Source organism: Mobula hypostoma, chromosome 17 (assembly GCF_963921235.1).
Source record: "Mobula hypostoma chromosome 17, sMobHyp1.1, whole genome shotgun sequence".
NCBI classification, from domain to species: Eukaryota; Metazoa; Chordata; class Chondrichthyes; order Myliobatiformes; family Myliobatidae; genus Mobula; species Mobula hypostoma.
This window is the reverse complement of record NC_086113.1, coordinates 64,299,860-64,325,625: the sequence shown is the minus strand read 5'-3', so window position 1 is coordinate 64,325,625 and position 25,766 is coordinate 64,299,860. Positions and strand designations below refer to the sequence as shown.

Sequence of the window (25,766 nt, the reverse complement as noted above, 5' to 3'; positions counted from 1 at the left end):
TCAAAATGTCAATGACCTCAATTCTCCAGGAGATTTTTTCTTTATTCCCCATGCCTGCTTCAACCTCCTACTTAAATTTGCATGTCAAACTGTCCAGAAAGGCTCACTGTTTCAGCCTGCTCTTGCTTACCAAACCTCCTGCCTCCTACCTTGACTCCATCCTTTCTTCCTGGTCTGGTGACTTCCCACTTCCAACTCTGTCCCCTCTTCATTGGCTCATCATCAATATGGGCATTCCCAGTCTTCTACACCACGATTTAAAATTAGGGGCCAAGAGTCCTCTATTTCCTCTTCAAACAGAGGATAAACCTGTTCCCCTCTGCCAGCACACTCAGCAGTTGAACTCACATTAAATAACTCGACTGCAAGTTGTACTGTTGACAAAATACTCTGTAGTCACTTGTCCAGGATATTCCAATAGCATCTCCAAAACCCACAGTCACTGCCATCAGGAATCCAAAGGCAGTGAACACTGAGGAACTCTGTCACCTGTAGGTTCCCCTCCACTGTCCTGACTGACCTACATCACCATTCCTTTATGAACAGTATAGTGCAATCCTGAAACTCCCTTCCCAACAGCATTGTGCAAACAAGGTGACTCAACACCACCTTCTCAAGAAGAGCTAGGGATGGGCAAGAAATGTGAGCCCTGCTATTGACATCCACATCCTACAAAATAACTTTTGAAAAGATGTTGCTTGAGGGATGGAAAGAACAGAGAGAATGACCATGAAGAAGGGTATCAGACCCGAAATGCTATGTGCTTTCCTTTCCAAAGTTGCTGCCTGGCCTGCCTAAAGAAGCATTTCTTGCATTTACTTTGAAGTCCACTATTGGTTGGAGATCAAATACTTTCTGCCCATCTCTTCTGTCCACCCACTTCTGAAAGTTGGCATGCCTGTTTCTTCAGCTTTTCTGTTCTGCTGAAGGGTCCTTAAAAAAGATGCTGAGAATTCAAGGAAGAGGTAAAAGAATTAAAAATAATATTCTTCCTGGAGAAAAAGAATTGCTAAAAACCAATACTGTATAGTGGTTAAGCGAACAAACCAATGGCATAGTTAGAACACCAAGCACAGGGAGTTATTCTGTATGATGCACCTTCTGATCCAATCCAATCATTATGTTAAAATTCATTTGATCCTTTATAAGTAACTGGCAAAATATGCAATGTTAAAGTGATGAAACTAATGGAACTAAAATTAGTGATATTAGACAAGCGAAGTTAAGCTGAGGTAAATAATTTCACATGTAATTAAGTGGTCAACAAAAGATATCACACCTGGCGGCCCCCAGCTTTAAAACTAACCAGAATAAAGCATGAATATGTGACTTATTCCCATAGTTATTAGTACACCTCCACTCACATGACTAGCTACCATAATAATCATACAACTCAGAATACAACGCAGATAGAAAACATATGCAAGGCTCCTACAACTATCATCCCTTATTCTTTCATGTACATTGACAGTTCTCATGGAAAAACATAAGAAATTTCTTTTGTAATATTGCAAAGTTCCTTATATGACTTACCCCTTCTTTCCTAAATGTTGCTACTAGAGCTGCTGAGTGCTCCCAGCATTGCCGTGATGTCAGAATATTTAATAAATGTTGATACCTGTTACAATAAAAATTGTCATGAAGTGTTTCTTTGCTCAGTCTTCAAAGAGTACACAGTGGGTGGTCAGTTACTGATATCAGTTTAAAACAACCACATCTACAAGCAATTCTTTAAACTTTCACTCATGAATTTGACAACCTATTTGCAATGAAACCTTCAAGGTCATGATTAAATCAAAATTATTTACTTACATAATGAAATCCTCTCTAGCTCCCTCCAATATGTTTTCTTTCAGTCCTAGTGCTACATTCTACTCTTGAATACAGCTTCTTTCACCTATTATTGATAGATGTGCTTCAAATTCCAGGTTTGGTCTACACTCTACTTTTAACTCCTCCCTTAAACATATTGTTTCCACCAAGCTATTAATCACCTTTCCAAATCTCCCGCTTGGGATCACTATTGTTAGCATCAGCCTCTATGAATTATCTTGTGTGATTTTGCTGAACAAATTGTTGTTGTAACCAAGAAACAAATGTCGAGATGAAAAAGTATGGAATAGGTGGTTATGTGCTTAACCTTAAGTACTAAAGAGACAATTTTCATTCTGCTAGTAACTTAAGAAAGAAATCAAGAGGACCAAAAGAAGGCATGAGCAGAAAATGTGAAGGAGAATCCTAAGTGATTCTACAGATATATTAAGAGCAAATGATCACAAGGAACAAAATTGGTCCCCTGGAGCATCAGAATGGTAATCTAAGCGTGGAGCCAAAAGAGATATGGGAGATCTTAAGTGGATTTTCTTGCATCTGTATTTACTCAGAAGACAAGACACAGAGTCTATAGAAGAAAGGCAAACCAGCAGTGAGGTCATGGATACAATACAGATTACAAAGGAGGAGGTGTTTGCTGTCTTGGGGTGAATTAGGTTGGATAATTCCCAGGGTCTGACAAGGTGTTCCCTCTGGTCCTATAGAAGGCAAGTGTAAAAGTTGCAGGGGCCCTAGCAGAGATATTTAAATCATTCTTAGTGACAGACGAGGTACCAGAGGATTGGAGGATAGCCAATGGAATTCCACTATTTAAGGAAGGTGCTAAAAATAAACCAGGAAATTATAGACTAGTGAGCCGGTAGTGGGAAAGTTATTGGAAAGTTTTCTAAAGGAGCAGAAATATGAGTATTTGGATTGACACGGACTGATTAGGGGTAGTCAGAATAGCTTTGTGGGTGGTAGATCATGTCTAACCAATCTTATAGTGTTTTTCAAGGAAATTATCCGAAAAGTTGATGTAGGAAAGACAGTGGATATTGTCCACAAACAGGAGAAAATCTGTAGATGCTGTAAATCCAAGCAACACACACAAAATGCTGGAGGAACTCAGCAGGCCAGGCAGCATCTATGGAAAAAATACAGTCAACATTTCAGGCCGAAACCCTTTGGCAGGATTGGAGAAAAAATGCAGAGCAGTAGATTTAAAATGTGGAGGAGACAATAGGTGAAACCTGGAGGAGGAGAGATGAACTAAAGAGCTGGGAAGTTGATTGGAGAAAGAGCCAGGAGGCCATGAAAGAAAGAAAAAGGGGCAAGGAGCACCAGAGGGAGGCAAGGAGATGAGGTGAGAGAAGGGAAAGGGGGGTGGGAAATGGAGAAGGGGGATGGGGGAGGCCTTGGGGGTATTACCGGAAGTTTGAGGAATTGATGTTCATGCCATCAGGTTGGAGGCTACCTAAACAGAATATAAGGTGTTGTTCCTCCAACCCAAGTATGGCCTCATCACGACAGTGAAGGAGACCATGAATGGACATATCGGAATGGGAATGGGAAGTGGATTTTAAATGGGTGGTCACTGGGAAATCCCACTTGTTCTGGCGGTTGGAGCGTAGATGCTCGGCAAAGTGGTCTCCTAATCTATGTTAGGTCTTACTGATGTACAGGAAGCCACACCAGAAGCAAATGACCCTTACAGACTCACAGGACTGTTTTAGAGTCCTGGATGGTAGTGAGGGAGGATGTGCAGGGACAGGTGTAGCATTGTTCCGCTTGCAGGGATAAGTGCAGGAGGGAGATCAATGGGGAAGAACAAATGGACAAGGGAGTCGCGTAGGGAGTGATCCCTGGGGAAAGCAGAAAGTGGGGAGAGGGAAAGATGTGCTTGACGGTGGGATCCCATTGGAGGTGGCAGAAGTTTCGTTGGATTATATGCTGGACATGGAGGCTGGTGGGGTGGTAGGTGAGGACAAGAGGAACCCTATCCCTGGTAGGGTGGCAGAAGGATGAGGTAAGAGCGGACATGTGTGAAATGGAAGAGATAAAGTTGAGGGTAGCATTGATGATGGGGGATGGGAAGCTCCTTTCTTTTAGAAAGGAGGACATCTCCTTCATTCTAGAATGAAAAACCTCATACTGACAGCAGATGCAGTGGAGACGGAGGAATTGAGAAAAGGGGATGGCGTTTTTACAAGGGCACTGAGGAGTGTGGAGGAACAAAGGGATCTGGGTATACAGGTCCTGAATTTATTGAAAGTGGTATCATAGGTAGAGAGGATCGTAAAGAAGCTTTTGGCATAGTGGCTTTCATAAATCAAAGAACTGAGTACAGGGGAGATGGGATGTAATGTTTAAGTTGTATAAGTCGTTGGTGAGGCCTAATTTGAAGTATTGGGTGCAGTTTTTGACAGCTACCTACAGAAAAGATGTAAACAAGGTCGAAAGACTACAGAGAAATTTTACAAGGATGTTGCCTGAGTTAAGCAGAAAGTTAGATTAGGTTAGGACTGTATTCTTTAGAATGTAGAAGATTGAGAGGAGATTTGATACAGGTATACAAAACTATGAGGGGTATAGATAGGGTAAATGCAAGCAGGCTTTTTCCACTGAAGTTGGGTAGGACTACAACTGGAAGTCATGTGTTACGGATAAAAGTTGAAAATTTTAAGGAGAACACGAGGGGAAACTTATTCACACAATGGATCATGAAAGTAGAGAACGAACTGACTGTGCAAGTGGTGCATGATTCAATGTTTAAGAGAAGTTTGGATACGTATGTGGATAGTAGGGGTACGGAGGGCTATGGTCCTGGTGCAGGTTGATGGGAGTAGGCAGGTTAAATGGCTTGGCAGAGATGAGATGGGCTGAACGGCCTGTTTCTGTGCTGTATTTTTCTATGACTCTAACTATTTAACAACTGCTTATTGCATTTAAATAATAACTGAATAAAATATCCTCTAGGCACAACTTCTAAAAGCCTTTATTAAAGACAAAGATAAAAAACATCACATCATTATCCTGAAGATACTTTTATGCCTGTTATTTAAAATCAGATCATATATCCACCACAACAACAGTAAGTTCAGAATATCCCTGAAATACTGATTCTTCCTTAAAAAATGTTGAGAAACGGATGGAATTCAGCTGAAAGGAAAAATAGAATTAAAAATGTTACATCCTGGAAAAGATGGTAAAATACAATATACCTCTTCCTTTAATTTACATTGACAACTCTCACTGAAGGAAAAGCATCTGCAAGAATTTTCTTTGTAATGTTTCATAACACCTTATTTGACTCACTCTTTCACTCTGCTGCAGATTAACCTTGGTCATGAGTTCTATTCATCTTATTTTTTAATTTCACACATAGAATCTGTTATCATTTTGAGCAATTTTTCTTGAGGATTTGACTAGTAAAAGTGTCCAGGTAAGTTGGCTGATCCATCTTATTCAATCAAATGGCTCAAATTGGCACAAAGCCGCAAGTTGTCAGACAGAGGTCAGACAACAATTTTAGTTACAGGAGAGTTGATAGATATGTGGGAAATGGTGTACAGAAATTAGATTTAGATCTTAAAGGGTAATCTTGATATCAGGCCTCTTTTACTGACAAACCTGATATTGATGCAATAAAGTTGCTTCAGTGAGATTCAGGCTAGTCTTATTCATACTGAATCTATAGTAGAATATCAGCAAGTATTGAGGAGCACAGAAGCTTTAGTCCAAAGATCTCTGTATGTGGCATCACAGGTAGACAAAATGGTGAAGACGACGATTGGGATACCTGTAAACACAAGAAAGTCTGTAGATACTGGAAATCCAAAGCAACACACACAAAATGCTGGAACTCAGCAGGCCTGGGAACATCAAGGGAAATGAATAAACAGTCAATGTTTCAGGCTGAGACCCACCTTCAGGACTGGAAAGGAAACGGAAGACGCCAGAATAAAGAGGCGGGGGGGAGGGGAAGGAGGATATCTAGAAGGTAATAAGTGAAGCTAGGTAGGTGGGAAAGGTAAAGGGCTGGAGAGGAAGGAATCTGATAGGAGAGGAGAACAGACCATAGGAGAAAGGGAAGCAGATGAAAAGAGGCCAGAGTGGGGAATAGGAGATGATGAGAGGGAGAAATAATTTTTTTTTACCAGAAAGAGAAATCGATATTGATGCCATCAGATTGGAGGCTACCCAGATGGAATATAAAGTGTTGTTCCTCCATCCTGAGGATCGTCTCATTGTGGCACAAGAGGATTTTAAGGGCTGGCATGTCGGAATGGGAATGGGAATCAGAATTAAAGTGTTTGGCCACCAGGAGGTTCCACTTTTGGCGGAAGGAGCAGAGGTGCTTGATGAAGCAGTTCACCAATGTATGACGGGTCTCACCAATGTAGAGGAGGCTTCATTGGGAGCACTGACGCAATAGACATCAGCAGATTCTCAGCTGAAGTGTTTGCTCACCTAGAAAGACCGTTTGGCGCCCTGGATGTAGGTGAGGGAGGAGGTGAATGGGCAGGTGTAGCACTTGGGCTGATGGTAGGGATAAGTGCCAGGAGGGAGATTAGTGGGGAAGGATGACTGGATAAGGGAATTATGGAGGCAGCAAGCCTGCAGAAACCGGAGAGAGGGAAGTAACGATATTTTTGGTGGTAGGATTCATTTGCAGGTGGCAAACATTGTGGAGAATGATGTGTTAGATGTGGAGGCTCATGGGGTGGTTGATAAGGACAAGAGAAACTATCCCTATTAAGGTGGCAGGACGATAGGGTGAGTGTGGATGGAGAAATGGAGGGCATCATCAATGGTAGAGGAAAGCAACCCCGTTCTTTGAAGAAGGAGGACATCTCTGATGTCCTGGAAAGGATAGTTGAAAGAATACTGGGATACCTGGCTTCATTTGCCAAGTAACAGAATCTAAGAGCAGGGAGGTTAGAGTAATCTTTGTAATGGTTTGGTTAATCCATAGCAAGACCGTGGAGTGCAGTTCTGATTGCCACCAATTGAAGGATAGGCTTGTATGTAGAAAGAGTATAGGAGATTTGACAAGATACTGCCTGAGGGATGGAATATTTTAGATACAGAGATTAGATAGGCTGGACCTTTTTCCTTGGAACTACAGAGGCTGAGGGAGTACTTCTAAGAGATATTCAAACTTATGAGGGGCTTCAATAAATAAGTAGTAGGAAACATTCCCCCTCAGGCAGCTAAGTCAAGAAAGGAAAAAAGATAGGTGGTTTAAAGGGGATCTGAAGACTCTTTCACCCAGAGGGTGGTTGGAACTTAGAGCACAAGGACTGAAGGGGTGGTGGAGGCAGGTATTCTCATAACATTTGAGAGAAGTTGGTAAATGGGATCAGTAAAGTTAGGGATTTGATAGCTTGCATGTCTTCTTTCTGTGATTCAATGACTCTGAAGACACATTTTCAAAAGTATAATACAAAATTGGTTCATTTAGAATTTTCTATTCTCTTCCAGTCAATGGCCAACAGGACAACGTTCACACAACCCAGCAGTTTGTTGGCTTTCAGGAATTCTAAGGGGAATTATGAAACAGATGTCCCATTTTGTCTTGAATTTAGCTTCTATAAAGAATTTTAGAGTTAAATTTAAATAATTTCTTATTTCTGGGATAGTCATGTAGTAGTTATTTCATTATAATATGAATGAGATCTATACTCCTGATGGTATTAGATTAAAGCCCTTCAATGAATATGCATATCTGTGATACATGGAAGTAAAATTGCATATTATACTGTCTTCTCCCTTTGGATGGAATACCTTTTAAGAGGCACAGCAGCATTTGACACCAAAGTGATCTGATGGCCCTGTAACAGTCACTTTCTCAGTGAGTCAAGAGGAGATGGTAGATTTGAGCACCAAATCAAATTCGTAATCATCACACATTCATGAGAAAAAAATGGAGAGATTGAAATAAGCAGAAAGATACACTAAGTTTTTCTGGACAGAAAGCTTCACATTGGTACAGCCTTTTCTGTGCTATGCATCATCATTGCTATCCCTCGAGGTCGAGGACGATTGTCTTCGTTCTGAAGAAGTGGCCCACAGAGTGAAGACACCTGTGCGTGTATTTGTTTAATGTGTACTTGATGTTGCACTCCAAGAAGCACACGATACTTCACAAATCAACCAACTGATTCCAATGGCATGGAAACCATGACGATTGGAGCTGATGGATTTGTTGCAGCCTTCATCCTCCTTCACAGGTGTTGACTTTGAAGTAACTCCATCCGCCTGTTCCACCACTGAGGTCTTGGTTGGATTGTTCTTTGTCAGGGACCTCACCCTCGACCTTACCGCCATGGGTGACCCTACCAGGAGCATAGCTCCAGACGACATCGCTCTTGGGATCTCAGGACCACCACGATAAGATGACAATCCACGGAGAAGCTATGCAAGGAAACAATTAAAATCCCAACACACACCCCACATATAATTCTCACTGAACACAATTTTGTTCTAAATCCATGGCGCATGCTGTGCTTATGGCTGGAAGGCATCCATGCATGCAAAGTATATTTTGACATGACTCAAGCATAAAGTACTTCCACATACAAACCACAAAGGCAACTCAGACTTTTTCGATACAGGGGAGTCCTGTTGCTACCTGAATTTAAAGAAGTTAGACTCAAAAGCCTTATCAAATCCATGGCTCTTTTAAGGTCTATGAATCCTAATGGTAGTTCCCTTTAAGGTTTACTTTTACCTTTCACACTCAGATGCCCCGTTTCACTGAGAATGCCCTTTGGTCACCCCACCTCACCCCCAGATGTATTAGTAGTCAATCTTTAATTCAAGTCACCGGTCAATGGTGTGTCTACCTAATGGCCCATTCCAACCTCTGAGGCCCTGTTCCACCATTTGCTCTTCCTACCTAGGACAACACCAGATTCTGCCTATCTCTTACAAGTCCCCATCCTCTGCATTCCCTATCAGTGCACTCTGTCTCTATGACCTACTGAATTTCCTCTGGTAGCTCCATTATAAGAAAGATTTGTGTGCTTACAGTGCAAGGTCTTTTCTATTGCACACAAAGTTTTGGGGTCCTCACCCACCGTCAGTACAACATATCTCAATAATGTCTAGGTGCTTTTCCTTGATACGTTTCTACTTCACTGAATGTGTGGGTCCTGAATTTTATCTAAAAGTAAGGATATTTTATCAGCAGGTTGCATTTCTGTCAACAAAGGATGCAGTTTTTAAGTTATCATCTACGCTGCCCTAACTTCCAACTGGTCAAAATCACTTAACGAATTTCCTTGCTATTCACGACTCCACGGATTTTCATGTCATCCACAAACTTACCAATCAGGCCACCTACACTTTTATCCAAATTATTAAGCTTTAAAAAACATCACATATCTAGCTCTGATCTTTACAGACACCCAATCAGAAAAACAGCCCTCTACCACTATACCCTATCTTCTGTATCTTCCATGACCAAGCCAATTTTGAATCCTATCTACCAACCCAAGGCGAATCACATATGACTTAACCTTCTGGAGCATCCTACCATCAGGAACCTTGTCAAATGCCTTAATGAATCCTCAGTCACCTGGCCAGGATCATTCTCTAATCTTAGCTCTAGTACAGACTAGTCCCTAGTTGGACTATCTACATATCATCTCCAGGAACCCTCCTGGGTGCACCTAACAAATTCTACCCATCTGTAATGTATTAATGTATAAAATACTTAGAGATTCCTCATAATTCAATTTCACAAGAGCATTTCATAGCTCATTTTAGCTTTCCTAATTTCTTCATTAAGTTCTTTCCTGCTTTCTCTATATTTCTCAAGGACCTTGTCAGATTTCAGCTTTGTAAACCTTACATTTCCTTTAACTTTTTGACAAAACTTGGAAATGTTTGCGTCATCCAATGTTCCTGAAGCTTGCCATCCTTATTTTCATTCTCACAGGAACATTCTCGCCATGAACTTTAATCAATTAGCCTTTAATGACTCTTATATATTAGATGTAGATTTACCCTCCAAAAGTTGGTCTACTTTCTTTAGATCCTGCCTAATACTGTTGCAATTAGCCTTCCCCTAATTTAGTACTTTTACCCAAGGGCCAATCTCATCTTTATCCAAATCTACAGTATATTAAAACTTATAGAATTATGGTCACCATTTCCATATACACCCCAAATGAACCTTCAATCACCTGGCCAGGATCATTCCCTAATCTAAGGTCCAGAACAGACCAATCCCTAGTTGGACTATCTACATATTATCTCCAGAAGCCTTCCTGGGTGCACTAGCAAATTCTGCCTGCGTAAGCCATTGGCACTTCGATTTTAAGTGCACTGTCACCTATGAGAACATCAGTAGTAACCCCAATTTCAGTTGTTTGTGCTGTTCAGTTTTTATGCTGACCCTTCATCAGTGATGGCAAGGGATTAGGTGAGTCACTAATGAAATTAATGGCTACTACCCAATGAAATGATTTAGTTATGGAGATTCATGAAGGACTATATCTTCGTTCCATCATATGCTTCAATATATGGTCACCACACAGATGTCTGCATTTATTTTCATTTCATTCAGGAAACTATCAGTTCTGTCCAGGACAGAATCAAACATGTATTGTTAAGAATCAACCCAAGGTGAGGAGTTCAAAGGTATACTCCATCATACTAAATGTATGACGCCCCCTGTACTTTGTTGATGAAGTTCAGGTCTTTGGAGCCAATTAACATGGAGTACAGCATAAACTCTCAGAGAAAACTTTCCTGTTTTACAGTGCAAGTTATTCTTTCAAATACATGAAGATATGCCATATTCATCCAAAGTATTCCACTTTACTGAAATCCAGTTTTGTCTTAATTACAATGTTTTCTTAATTCATACTTTTCTTCTGCACAAAAAGATTGACAGGTAAATTTAGAAACATTCCATTGTTCTCCTGATTTAAAATCTGCCTTCCACTCCCAGTTTCTCCACGGTTCCTTTCTCAATAGCTCGATGAATGGTGCACACCTCCTCTTGGGTCAGCGTTCGTTCCATGTGGCGATAGGTAATCCTATAGCAGTGGCTGATCTTTTCTGTCCTAGATAGAGAAATAATCATGAGTTCATCTGCACACACGAGCTGCACTTAACCAATCTACTGGGTGCAAATACATTCAGAAGGTACAGACTACTTATTTTATCTATTTTGTTTCTAGTCTAGTCAGATGAACTCTGCACAGTTCTGTGATGAACTGATTAATTATTCCAAGATTTACAGTTTTCCCTTTTTTAACTGACAGTATGTAGATACCATGTAGGCACATTTTCAGATTTGAAAGACCAGATTCACTGTGTATACTCAGCAGCTTTGTGAATTGGTGTCCTATTTCAGCACAATTCCAAATGCTTCTGTGTGATATTTGGACAATTAGTTCACTTATTTTGCCAGAGAGAAATATCAATCACTGATGTCGCTTGACTCAGCAACAGTTCTTTTTAATAAAAAAATTAACTCAGAGTAGCATGCAAAAGTTTGGGCACCCTGGTCAAAATTTCTGTTACTGTGAATAGTTAAGCGAGTAAAAGATGACCTGATTTCCAAAAGGCATAAAGTTAAAGATGACATATTTCTTTAATATTTTAAGCAAGATTACTTTTTTTATTTCCATCTTTTACATTTTCAAAATAACAAAAAAGGAAAAGGACCTGAAGCAAAAGTTTGGGCACCCTGCATGGTCAGTACGTAGTAACACCCCCTTTAGCAAATATCACAGCTTGTAAACACTTTCTGTAACCAGCTAAGAGTCTTTCAATTCTCGTTTGGGGGATTTTCGCCCATTCTTCCTTGCAAAAGGCTTCTAGTTCTGAGAGATTCTTGGGCCGTCTTGCATGCACTGCTCTTTTGAGGTCTATCCACAGATCCTTGATGATGTTTAGGTCCGGGGACTGTGCGGACCACTGCAAAACCTTCAGCTTGCACCTCTTGAGGTAGTCCATTGTGGATTTTGAGGTGTGTTTAGGTTCATTATCCTGTTGTGGAAGCTTTGGTTTTTTTACACACGGTGTGATGTTTGCTTCCAGAATTTGCTGGTATTTAATTGAATTCATTCTTCCCTCTACCAATAAATGTTCCCCGTGCCACTGGCTGGAACACAAGCCCAAAGCATGATCAATCCATCCCCGTGCTTAACAGTTGGAGAGGGGTTCCTTTCATGAAATTCTGCACCCTTTTTTCTCCAAACATACCTTTGCTCATTGCACCCAAAAAGTTCTATTTTAACTTCATCAGTCCACAGGACTTGTTTCCAAAATGCATCAGGCTTGTTTAAATGTTCCTTTGAACATTTTGAATAGAACTTTTTGGCTGCACCAGTGACCCCTGTTTCCATCCAGGGGGTCAGTGTGGACATGGTGGAGGATTACAAATACTTGGAGATACGAATTGACAATAAACTGGACTGGTCAAAGAACACTGAGGCTGTCTACAAGAAGGGTCAGAGCCGTCTCTATTTCCTGAGGAGACTGAGGTCCTTTAACATCTGTCGGATGATGCTGAGGATGTTCTACGAGTCTGTGATGGCCAGCGCTAACATGTTTGCTGTTGTGTGCTGGGGCAGTAGGCTGAGGGTAGCAGACACCAACAGAATCAGCAAACTCATTCATAAGGCCAGTGATGTTGTGGGGATGGAACTGGACTCTCTGACGGTGGTGTCTGAAAAGAGGATGCTGTCCAAGTTGCATGCCATCTTGGACAATGTCTCCCATCCATTACATAATGTACTGGGTGGGCACAGGAGTACATTCAGCCAGAGACTCATTCCACCGAGATGCAACACCGAGCGTCATAGGAAGTCATTCCTCCCTGTGGCCATCAAACTTTACAACTCCTCCCTTGGAGGGTCAGGCACTCTGAGCCAATAGGCTGGTCCTGGACTTATTTCCATCTGGCATAATTTACATATTATTATTTGTGGTTTTATATTGCTATATTTATACTCTATTCTTGGTTGGTGCAACTGTAACGAAACCCAATTTCCCTCGGGATCAATAAAGTATGTCTATCTATCCATCTATCTATCTGATATTAAACAACACCAGCATTGCAGCTTAATCAGACATTTCCTCACCTGTCATCCACATATGAGATTCCCAACAAAGGTCTGTATAAACTGCAGTTAAGCAGCTGGTTGTAAGGAAGAGAAAAGAGTCATAATTTCTTGCTGTTATTCTTTCGACATTATTGGTTCCAACTAAAGACTGTCAACCAGGTATCTATAGAACATTCATCTCAAAGAGCAGAAAGATCTCAGGCACATTTACAGTTTCTTAAATTCTGAATCTTCCTTCTCAACCTATTCTTATGGTCACCTCCACTTGATACAGATAGCTGGTAGCCTTTACACGTGTACTACACATGAAGAGGTTCAGAACAGCAATGCCTCCTATTAGTAAGTAAGCTGTCATACCGTCAGTACACTCTTAATTGCTCGAGCAAATCATCTGGTTCAAGAAGATTTATTTTCCTTGAATGTAAGCTTTGCAGTGTGGTTTATCTTATGGCAAGTAAGTTAAACAGGCACCCTAAAAATATCCAGAAACAACAAGGGATACTTATGCTCAGGGCACCCTCTGGCCCTGAGATTCCTTGATCATTCTGCACTTGACTCGCAGTTGATGTTGCTTCAACAGGAATACAGAAGAACTCCTGATGAAACATTGGAAACACTGTCTCATTTGAACTATTTGTATTCTGCTCCTTGTAGCCATCAGTTTTCCAGAAGAGGCCACATGAAGACAAGATCGTGGCGTGAAGCAGCGTGCAGCGGCCACTCCGGTAATGAATTTCTGTTATTTGTTAAGTAGGATACCGTGCACAATCCTGATTTGATGGAGGCGGATGTGAGAAGCACATTATTATACCTGGGGATACGAATTGTGCGATCCAGAATCTCCGGTGGGGAAGGCCCCGAATCCTTGGCTTTGCCTGTTGCTTGGCGGCCGGGGCTGGGGTCAAAGCACTCGGCAGAGCTGGTGCTCAGTGCTCAGTGTTGGAGGGCTGGTCGGAGGCTCGAAGTTTTCGGATGGACTCAGAGTCGGCTGTGGTCAGGTGCTTCCAGGGTGCTGCATCAGCAAGTTTGCGGTGTTGGAGGTTCATGGCAGGGAGGGTTTTCTTCCTTCTACCGTCTGCGTGAGATGATGGGGCTATCGGGACTTTGAGACTTTTTTTTACTGTGCTCGTGGTCTGCTCTTTATCAAATTACGGTATTGCTTGGCACTGTTGTAACTATATGTTATAATTATGTAGTTTTTGTCAGTTTTAGTCTTCGTCTGTCTTGTGTTTCTGTGATATCATACTGGAGGAACATTGTATCATTTCTTAATGTATGCATTACTAAATGACAATAAACGAGGACTGAGTGTCCTCATAATCTATCTAAAGTTTAAAAGGGCCAGAGGTGGAGTGGGGATATATCAGAAATACAACCAAAGTAATCTCTTAGAAGCACTCCCAATTAGAGAAAAACTTTCATTTCTGAGGCCCAGGTCCTGATAGGGTCTGGACTTATCCATCCCTTATTGCTCTCCATGAGCAGAATACAAGTTTCTTATTGCTTTCCTTCCCATTCAGACAAGCTTGTAATGCTAAAGGAAGGCTGGAAGCACCCGGTGTTGAAAATACCTTCTGGATATCCAGTTAAGTGGCAAATGGCTTTCTACCCCATGATGAACATTGTTTGATCACTGTACTTGGTTTTCTGCAACTTATGGACACAGTACAGTGTAAACAACATTTAAAATGAACAGATTTCCAGAAAGAAAATCAACCATAATTTGAATCTAACGTAATGAAATGGCTTTAGGTCACTTAACGTTCCACTGAGTGCTGTTTCCAATTTGAACCTACTCCGTTCTTTCTAGTTTCTTTGCAGAAAACAACAGAAACTTTTAGAAAGGTGAGTTGAGATGGGATGGCACAGTCAGAATTAATGGAACTCCTGAGGATTCTTATCCTCATTTATTTACATTAATGAGCGATATACCCTTACCCTATTGAATGCGTTTCAATAGATGAGCAAGTCAACCACTTAATAATACTTTAAAAAGAGCTTATTGATTACCTAATTGGCAAAAATAGACAGCATTTGTTGAAGGAGCAGCACAAATGTGAGTTGAATTTTGAGGACAAGGTACAACAGATACGAAAAGGATATGTGGCTCTCAGTGGGTAAACACAACCTCAAGCTATTGATTGATAAAGTGGTCTCCAAATAGCTGATTTTGAAAGATTAATAACATCATAGATTCACAAATCAAACTAACTATACAGGTCAGCCCTACATTGTCAGCAGGACATGCAGGACATAAAGAATTATCACCATCAATTCCCGTTGGGAATATTAAAGCTAATATTAAAAATTAAAAGAAATAACTACACATTAGTGCAAAAACAGATTGGATTGGGAAATGAAACACACTGGCTTATAAAGGATGCTTAGTGGTTTGGGGTACTTGCATTGGCATTTGAATTTTTCTTGAGTTTTATAAGGTTGAACAATGTGCATATTTCTGCTGACACTGACTGCTGTTCCTTGCCTGTGCAGTAAGAAGAGAAACCATCAGTGTAACGTTTTACTTAGGTGTAGTTGCATTCCAACTACAGATATTAGCAAAGTAAAATAGAGTGGAATTAGATTAAACTGGGCTCTAAGAAACCCCAATGATTAAGAAGTTTGTTCAAATTTTCAGTCAGAGCAGCTAAGCAATTTTTGATTTAATTTCAAACTGAATCAGTAATTCATGGCTCAATTTAATTGATCAAAAATAAATGAATTTCTTGATTCACAGCCCAGCGTTATTAGGTCCGGAATGATGAGTTTTCACATAGGAATTATATCTTGTTCTATGGTTGAGTAAGATGTTGAAGCAAATATGAAGCTTATGTTGAAGATATCTACAATGGTATTCTGTTTCTGGTGAGGGAACCAAAGCTGCTAACAGTATTCCAGGTGTGACTTGTACAACTAAATTCAAATTTTGTTATTTTAAACTCCAACCCCCTTACAATAAAGACCAATATGACATCTGTTTTCTTCACTACGTGGTGGACCTTCTAACTTTTTGTGATTCATACACTAAAACTCTCAGATCTCCCTGACCTACACTCATTTGCTTGTCATTTAGATAACCTGCGTTTACATTTCTCTTACCAAATGACCTCACATTAAGGCACAAGGGAGACTGCAGATGCTGGAAGTCTGGAGTAACATACACAAAATGCTGGAGGAACACAGCAGGTCAGGCAGCATAAAAAGAGGAAAATGAACAGTTGACTTTTCAGCTTAAGATCTTTCGTCGGGACTTGAAAGGAAGAAGACAGACAGAAGCCACACTAAAGGGGTGGGGAAGGGCTGAGGGAGACAAACAGGAAGTTAGGAGGGTAGGATGGGAATGAAGTGAGAGGTGGAAGATGTAAAGAGCTGAAGAATTCCCCACCCTCAAGGCCTGCCATCACCTAAATCTTCCTCCCTCTGGTTTCCCATTTCCTTCCCTTTATTCCATGGTCTACTGTCCTCTCATATCAGATTATACCCTTGTTGCATTCAAATAAAGTCCTTTAGGCTTTGTTTTTTTTAACAGCGTATACTAACTCTGGATTTGCTCTGTGCTACATGTTCTTGTTTAAATTTTCTGCCCCTTCCTGTCACACTTTGTCATTTTCCCACTCACTATCCTTAGCCCCTGCTCTGTCATTTCCGTTTTATTTATTAAACATCTTGTTCTTGGACCCCACTCATTCCTATTTAGTTCAAAGCCTTGCCCACAATTCTATTTATGTGATTCGCCAGAATACTGGCCTGAGCATGGATCAGATGAAGCCCATCCTAAAGGAACAGCTTTCTTCTTCCCTATCAATTGCAACGCATTCCTACCAAGCCTTATGCCATACACTTACTTCCCTATTCCTATTCACTATTTGCCATTTTACACTTGTCGCAGATAATAATCCAAAAATTATTACTTTTGTGGTTCTGCTTTTTGATTTTGTCCTGATTGCCTCATCATCTTCCAGCAGAACATTCTTCCTAGTCTTACCTAGGTGGCCAACAACTGGATTCTCTCTCTCCCATTCTATGTTCTCCAGACCAGAAGAGATCAGAGATGAAAATTCAAAGTATAATTATTATAAAAGTACATACATGTCACCATATGAAACTTTGAGACTCCTTTCCTTGCAGGCAAACATCCTAAGTCCAAGAAATACAATAGAATCAATGAAAGACCACACCCAAAAGGACAGACCAACAGCCAATATGTAGAAGACAACAAACCGTGCAAATAGGAAATAAATAAATAAATAAGCAAGCAAGCAAGCAATAAATATTGAGAACATGAGATGAAGAGTCCATAGGTTGTGGGAAGATGTCAATGATGAGGCAAGTGAAGCTGAGTGAAGTTATCCCCTCTAGTTCAAAAGCCTGATGGTTGAGGGCTAATGACTGTTTCTGTACTTAGTAGTGTGGATCCTGAGGCTCCTGTACCTTCTTCCTGCTGACATTAGCAAGGAGAGAGCATAGCCTGGGTGGTAGGGGTCCTTGCTAATGGATGTTGCTTTCCTGTGGCAGCACTCCATGTAGATGTGCTCAATGGTGGGGAAAGCTTTATCTGTGATAGACTGGGCCATATCCACTACATTGTGTAGGATTTTTCTTTCCAGGCACTGGTGTTTCCACACCAGGCCATAGTGCAACCAGTCAATACATGTTCCATCACATATCCATAGAAGTTTGTCATAGTTTTAGGTGTTATGCCAATTTTCCACAAACTTGTAAGTAAGTAGAGGCAGAGTTATGCTTTCTTCATAATTGCACTGTTGTGTACATACATCTATTGATGCTTCTGGACACATCTTCAGTGATGTTCCTGGAATCATCGGGTGTTTCGGGTCTTTCAACATCATACAACCTTCTCCAGGTGACCCAGCCGGGGCTGATCAGACCCCAGCCTGTGTCCAGATGGCTAGCTACCTATGACTCGGTGGCTCCCCTCTTTGGAGCCACAGCCATCTTGAGGCCCTCTCTGCCGCATCGGTGGTACTGTGGATGGCTCTCCTCTTCCTCTCTCCCTCGATGCCCAAAATGCTGAAGGCTCTAACTAAAGAACAGGCTACGAATAATTGCTGTCATGGCTTGCAGCTTCCTGTCAACCCCTCCCTTCGCCGTTGCCTCCAGAATTTGGTTAACATCTTCATCAAACTGCTTCCACAGTGAAGTCATGTTAGCTGCAGGCCATTTGATCCGCCTCCTGTTAGACTTCATGTTCGAGGGATTAGTTTGCAACACTTGGAGGTTCCGGGCGCTATGGGGTGACTCCGGGCCTGGCCCCTCCCTCGTCTCACCAGGTTGGACACCTGCGCGTTGTGCTGCTCCTGCTCCCGCCAAACACTTCATCCTCGCTTGGTGGATCTTCAGGCCGCGATCGTTCTTGCAGATTTTGCCACATGCTTACAGATCTTCTCAAATAATAACAGCGAGGAATTTAAAGTTGCTGATGCTCTCCACCTCCAAGGCCCCAAGAAGAAGCTCATGGGCCTCCAGTTTCCTCATCCTAAGTCAATAATCAGCTCCTTGGTCTTGCTGACATTTATTGAGGTGCCACTCAGCCAGATTGCTGTTCTCTCACCATTAAGCCAGATTTTCAAATTCCCTCCTATATGCTGACTCATCACTACTTTTGATTCGGCCAATGACAATGGCATCGTCAGCAAACTTATATATGGCATTAGAGCTGTAATTAGCCTCACAGTCATAAGTATAAAGTGAGTAGAGCATGGGGCTGACTTGTGGTGCAGCTGTGCTGATGGAGATTGTGGAGGAGATGTTGTTGCCAATCTGAACTAACTGGGGTTGCAAGTGAGGAAATCGAAGATCTAATTGTACAAGGAGGTATTGAGACCAATGATTTGAAGCTTATTGATTAGGTTTGAGGGGATAATAATATTGAATACCAAGCTTTAGTCAATAAAGAGCTTTAACCCTGGCACAGGCTGGTAGCACAGCCTTCAAGACTCTCTCTTTGCAGCAGAGAACAGTGTCTGTTCCCCTAACAATGTGACCTCCTTCCCCCCGCCACCACATAAAACCACTTGTTTACAGATCCTCCGGTACTGCCCACCCTCACACACACAGGGAGTAAGAACATCACACCTGTTGCATAAAGGCCAGTATTTTGATCCCAGTAAATCGCAAGATAGGTAATCTAAGGAGTGTGACTGCCTCAACTAACTACATGAACATAGAACAGTAAAACTCAGCAACAGGTCCCTTGGCCCACAATTTGTGCCAATCTAATTAAATTAGTAATTTAATACTTAAACTCTTCTGTCTACACAATGTCCACATCTCTCCATTCTGCACAGATCCATGTGCCTAACCAAGAGCATCTTAAATGCCTCTATCTTATTTCCCTCCATTTCCAACTCTGGAAGCACATTCCAGCCGTCCACTGCTCTGTGTGAAAATAAAAACCTGTCCCACACATCTCCAATGAACATAACCCTTCTCAGTTTAAATGCATGCTCTCTAGTTTTAGATATTTTGACCCTGGGAGGGAGATACCAGCTGTCTACTCTATCTGATCTTATGAAATCAGCCTCTTCTGCCCCAGATAAAACAACCTTTTAGAAAACATAGAAAACCTACAGCACAATACAGGCCCTTCGGCCCACAAAACTGTACCGAGCATGTCCTTACCTGAGAAATTACTTGAGGTTACCCATAGCCCTCTATTTTTCTGAGCTCCATGTACCTGTCCAGGAGTCTCTTAAAAGACCCTATTGTATCCACCTCCACCACCACCGCCAGCAGCCCATTTCACGTACTCGCCAGTCTCTGTGTAAAAAACTTACCCCTGACATCTCCTCTGCACCTACTTCCAAGCACTTAAAACTGTGCCCTCTCATGCTAGCCATTCCAGCTCTGGGAAAAAGCCTCTGACTATCCACATGATCAATGCCTCTCATCATCTTATACACCTCTATCAGATCACCTCTCATCCTCCATCGCTCCAAGGAAAAAAGGCTGAGTGCACTCAGCCTATTCTCATAAGGCATGCTTCCCAATCCAGGCAACATCCTTGTAAATCTCCTCTGCACCCTTTCTATGGTTTCCAAATCCTTCCTATAGTGAGGTGACCAGGACTGAGCACAGTACTCCAAATGGCATCTGACCAGGGTCCTATATAGCTGCAACATTAGCTCTTGGCTCTTAAACTCAATCCCTTGATTGCTGAAGGCCAATGCACCATATGCTTTCTTAAACATAGAGTCAACCTTCGCAGCAGCTTTGAGTGTCCTATGGACACAGACCCCAAGATCCCTCTGATCCTCCACACTGCCAAGAGTCTTACCATTAATACTATATTCTGCCATCATATTTGACCTACCAAAATGAACCACCTCACACTTATCTGGGTTGAACTCCATCTGCCACTTCTCAGCCCAGTTTTGAATCCTATCAATGTCCCACTGTAACCTCTGACAGCCCTTGACACTATCCACAACACCCTCAACCTTTTGGTGTCATCAGCAAATTTACTAACCCATCCCTCCACTCCCTCATCCAGGTCATTTATAAAAAAATCACGAAGAGCAGGGGTCCCAGAACAGATCCCTGAGGCACACCACTGGTCACCAACCTCCATGCAGAATATCACCTGTCTACAACCACTCTTTGCCCTCTGTGGGCAAGCCAGTTCTGGATCCACAAAGCATTGTTCCCTTGGAACCCATGCCTCCTTACTTTCTCAATAAGCCTTGCATGGGGTACCTCGCCAAATGCCTTGCTGAAATCCATATACACTACATCTACGGCTCTGCCTTCATCAACGTGTTTAGTCACATCTTCAAAAAATTAAATCAGTCTCCTAAGGCATGACCTGCCTTTCACAAAGCCATGATGACTATCCGTAATCATATTATGCCTCTCCAAATGTTCATAAATCCTGCCTCTCGGGACACTGCACCTGTCTGTAAATGGAGTAGCAGCAGTTTTGTGCTGCTCTCAGTTTTGTTCCTTTCCCCCTAGTTTAATCTTCGAATTTAAAATTTTTATTTGCTGATTCTTGAGGGGGAACAATATGTCTATGTCTAAGAGGAAAGGGAAAAACTTGTCTGAACCTAGTGACAAAGGTAATGGGAAAGGAAAGATGCAAAAGGAAAGATCTGATGAAATGCCACCATGGGCTGAAGATATGGTTCGGGCACAGAATTCAATTAAAGATCAGAATGGGTCAATTAAAGACCAACTGGAAACGAATAGTAACGAAATGAAGTCATTTCTGGGAAAACTTAAAGACCTGGAAACTCAAGTTATTACACATGAAGAGGAATTGAAGATAACTAAGCAAAAATTGTTTGAAGCTACAACTCGTTTGGAAAGATATCAAAATAAGATCATAGACCTGGAAACTAGGTCTCACGGAAGGAATATACGAATTGTTGGGCTGCAAGAAGGATCTGAAAATGGAGATTTAACTGCTTGCTTTGGTAAGCTTTTTCATACCTTATTATCACAGCCGCCTACTATAGAAAGAGCACACAGAGCTTTTACTTCAAAATCTAAAGATCCAAATAAACCAAGGTCTGTTTTGGTTTATTTTCATCACTTTAAAATTAAAGATCAAATAATGTGACAGGCAAGGAAACAGAAAGTGTTTAGATTTAAGGAATCTGAGCTCTGTTTTTATGAGGATGACCCGAAGGAGGTAATGGAACAAAGATCAAGATTTGCTCTGGTAATGAAACAGGCATATGATAAGAAACTCCGTCCTGACGAAGGGTCTCGGCCTGAAACATCGACTGCGCCTCTTCCTATAGATGCTGCTTGGCCTGCTGTGTTCACCAGCAACTTTGATGTATGTTGCTTGAATTTCCAGCATCTGCAGTATTCCTGTTGTTTGCGTTTAAATTCACTACTGCGAAGCCTCTTCCGGTGATGCCTACACCGAAGAAGTTTAGATCTTCTCTTCGACGGGAGTTCAGTGAAACCATCTCTCACTGCTCTCCATCTGTAATTTCTTCGGCTCTTCAACTTTTCGACCACACTTTTATCAAGTCCTGACGAAGGGTCTCGGCCTGAAACGTCGACTGTGCCTCTTCTTATAGATGCTGCTTGGCCTGCTGCGTTCACCAGCAACTTTGATGTATGTTGTTATGATAAGAAACTGCTCCCTTCCTTGCGCTACCCAACAAGAATTAAAGTTTTTCCTCCTAACTCTTCTCCTCGTACAGCTTTTGATCCAAAAGCTGCACTGGAGTTCGTTCAGACTATACCTGCCGCCGCTACCGAATGAACTGTCTGGAAGGTTGTTTGGTTATCTGTATTTTATTGGCATTTTGGAAAGAAGATTTATGAAGGTTACTTGGATATTTCATTGAGTGACTATTAAAAGAAGATAAGGAGATTTGTTCGTTATTGCATATTATTGTTTTTTTTTTGGAAAGAAGATCTATCATTCAAGTATGACTGTTTAAATGGTTACTCGGACATTCGACTGAGAAAAAGAAGATAAAGGGACTTGTTCCTTTAACCTAATATCAGGTTTGATTTTTTTTTTGTTTCTTTCTTAATTAATTAATTGGTAGCTTTTCCTACTAACGGGGCTTCTTTTTATATAAATATATATATCTAGGGGAGGGTTCAATTACTTATAATATTATTAATTGGTATTTTTGAAAATTTAGTTGGGTTAAATATGCCATTAACTTTTTTCTGCTTTATTATAGTGTCTTATAACCGAATTTAAAGCTTTTTTTTAGGGATTTAATGTTAAGTTTAAAAATGGCGCTGGTTTTTCTTTTTGAGAGTTAACATTATTTTGGTTCTTCTTGTTTTAAAAAAAAAGATTAAATATAAATATGGGATAGTTTGTAGGTGCTGGAATGTAAACACTTTCCCTTGTTGTGGCTTTATCGTTCCTCTTACAAGGTCAGTTGGCTTTTTTTAACTAAGGGGAGGGAGAGAGAATCTTTATAAAATGTTTTTGTACAGACAGAGCAGTCCCTGGCTTCGTATTTTATCATAGGGTGCCTGCTTTTTTTCGGGCTATGGGGGGGAGGAGGGTGGGCTTAGAGTTAGGAGTTTTTCCCTATTGGGTGGTTCCACAGCATGCCTGTTTTCTATGTGGTTGTATTCTTCATCGCCGCCATTTCTGATCATCCCGTATTGGTATGTGCTCTGCGCATGTGTAGAGTAGAATAAAATTATAATATGGTATTTAAACAGATTAATGTAATAAGTTGGAATGCAAGTGGTTGGAATCATCCTATCAAATGAAAAAAGACTTTTAAAATCATTAACCGATTCCAACCTGATATAATTTTTGCCCAAGAGACACATATCAGGGCGGGAGATCAAAATAGATTTCTTGGATGGTGGAGAGGTTTGCAGTTTCACTCCGCTTCTCAGAGTAAAACTAAGGGCGCGTCCACCTTTATTAAATCCAATTGATATTGAGTCAGATTTTAATGGCAGATTTTTAATTGTTAAAGGAGTAATCTGTAACAGAAAAGTTGTTTTGGTCAATTTGTATGGTCCTAACTTAGATGATCCTTTTTTTAAAAAGGTACTTGCTTTACTGCTTGATTTAAATGAATATATGTTGATAATGGGTGGGGATTTTAACTGTTGTTTAAATCCTTTGACTGACAAGAGCTCAACCAATTAGCAACTTCCAAATCGCTCTGCATCATTTATTAACTCCTTTTTGACCGATTTTGGATTGATTGAATTATGGAGATATCTACACCCTGATAACAGAGAATATTCTTTCTTTTTACATGTTCATAAAAAAATTCGAGGATCGATCTTCTTGCCTAGTGTTAAAAATTGTGAATATGACACTAATGCTATATCTGATCATGCGCCTCTGAGTTTGTCTTTTGAATTTGATGATGTCATTCTTGTCCGTCCACCATGGCGCATGTCTCAGACATTATTGCAAAACTCTGACTTTGTCAGTTTCATTGAAACCCAGATAAAAGAATTTTTTCTTTTTAATGATATAGGGGGTACATCTAAATTAATCATATGGGATACATTTAAAGCATTTTTACATGGTCAGATCATTTCTTATTCAGCTAAGCTTAGAAAACAGACTAAAGTAGAATTAGATAATACTTATGCAATTTCCCCTAATATTGATTTATTCAAACAAAGGATGGAACTTCAATCACAATATAACCTTATTAGCTCATCCTATTGAAAGCTATTTGCTTAAGTTAAAGAGCCAATTTTATATGTTTGGAGGTAAAAATAATAAATTGCTTGCATCTCAATCAAAAACAGCTAGAGCCAAAAGGCAAATTTTGAAAATCCGTAGGAAAGTTGGTACTCTGGCTTGGGAATATGAAGAAATTAATAAGATCTTTCAAGATTTTTATACTGAACTTTATAAATCTCAATGTCCAGTAAATTCTTCTAAAATTAATGCTTTCTTACAAAAGATTGCTTTTCCTAAAATTTCTGTTGAGGATCAAAAAACTTTTGATGCCCAAATCACTGAAGTTGAAATTCATAAAGCTATTTTTTCAATGAAATCTGGTAAGGCCCCTGAACTTGATGGCTATCCTGTAGAATTTTATAAAAAAATTGGAAAATTGCTTTCTCTGTATATGTTGGAAATGTTTAAGAATTCTTTTGTGAACGGTAATTTACCCTCTACTTTCTATGAGGCTTCTATTTCTTTAATTCTTAAAAAGGATAAAGATCCTACTGATTGTGCCTCATATAGCCCTATTTCATTATTGAACGTCGATGCTAAGATTCATGTCAAAGATAATGGCCAATCGGTTGGAGAATATTTTGGGTAAAATTATTTTTAAAGATCAAACAGGTTTTATAAAGGGTCGTTATTCATTTTCAAATGTTCGGAGATTATTTAATATTATATATTAGTCCTCTTTTAAAACTCCACAATGCGTCGTCTCTTTGGATGCTGAAAAAGCGCTCGATCGAGTCGAATTGAAATATTCATTTAATGTTTTAGAGGAATTTGGCTTTGGTGTTAACTTTAATAATTCGATTAGAATGATATATAAAACTCCTATTGCTACTGTTATTACTAATAACTGTAACTCTCCTTTTTTTCAGCTTTCACGGGGGACAAGACAAGGTTGTCCATTAAGTCCTTTGTTATTTAATTTAATATTAGAACCCCTTGCTATTGCTCTTCGTGAAGCTAAAGTTACTTATGGGATCGGGTTTTCCTTAATCCTGTCCGCCAAGCTTTTCCTGATAGCACATGTTTACGTCAAATTTTGAAGTAACAAGTGAGAGAGCAGGATCTGAGCAGGCCAGGAGCCATTTGAAAATGACAAGTCTCATTGGGAGTAAGTTTTAACTAAGCCAATAAAAAGAAGTAAGGTTTAACTGGAGGGGACATACTGGGAGCAGCCATTGTTGGAGTGGGTAGTGTAAGAGTGGGGAATTCAGGCTTTGGCGAGAAGAGGTGGAGGCACAGGTGAGTAACAGGTAAGAACAGGTAAGGATTTTTCATTATGTATAGTATTAATGTTATAAATAGGGATGCAGGATTAGCTGGTGTGTTGTCACTACATGATATGGGAGCTGATAGACCCCGTTGTGTTTCCTGCTGATGACATCCGCAGCAAGTGTTGGCTGCTCAAGGAACTCAGACTCGAAGCTGATGATCTGGAATCTGAGCTTCATATACTCAGGACTGAGTCATACTCATATGCTGAGGACATATACTCAATCTATTCATATAAACTATCTTATTTATTTCCCATTGGCAGGGTGGAGATACTGTATGTCTCTGCCAATGGAGGTAAAAGGTGTTCCACTACTCTCCTAGCCAGCAGGTCATCCTTGAGCAAGGTGCAGCACCTGCTTACTCCCACCCCCCGATCAGGGTCCCGTGAAGCCATGGGAGCAGGTGAGGGATGGTCAAGTGAG

The 25,766-nt window shown here is 40.7% G+C and overlaps 1 protein-coding gene across 5 annotated transcripts in view; it reads right to left on the bottom strand.

Moving 5' to 3' along the window:
- Positions 1-4,852: 4,852 nt before the first annotated feature.
- Positions 4,853-25,766, bottom strand: part of fars2 (phenylalanyl-tRNA synthetase 2, mitochondrial) — a 434,754-nt gene continuing 413,840 nt past the window's right edge. For 4 of the 5 annotated variants that reach the window (XM_063070032.1, XM_063070031.1, XM_063070030.1 and 1 more), the window contains one exon: positions 4,853-10,892. In XM_063070032.1, the coding sequence (XP_062926102.1) occupies positions 10,754-10,892 (139 nt within the window). In that variant the 3' untranslated portion in view covers positions 4,853-10,753. The remainder of the gene's footprint in view (positions 10,893-25,766) is intronic. The other variant, XM_063070035.1, reaches the window with a different exon arrangement.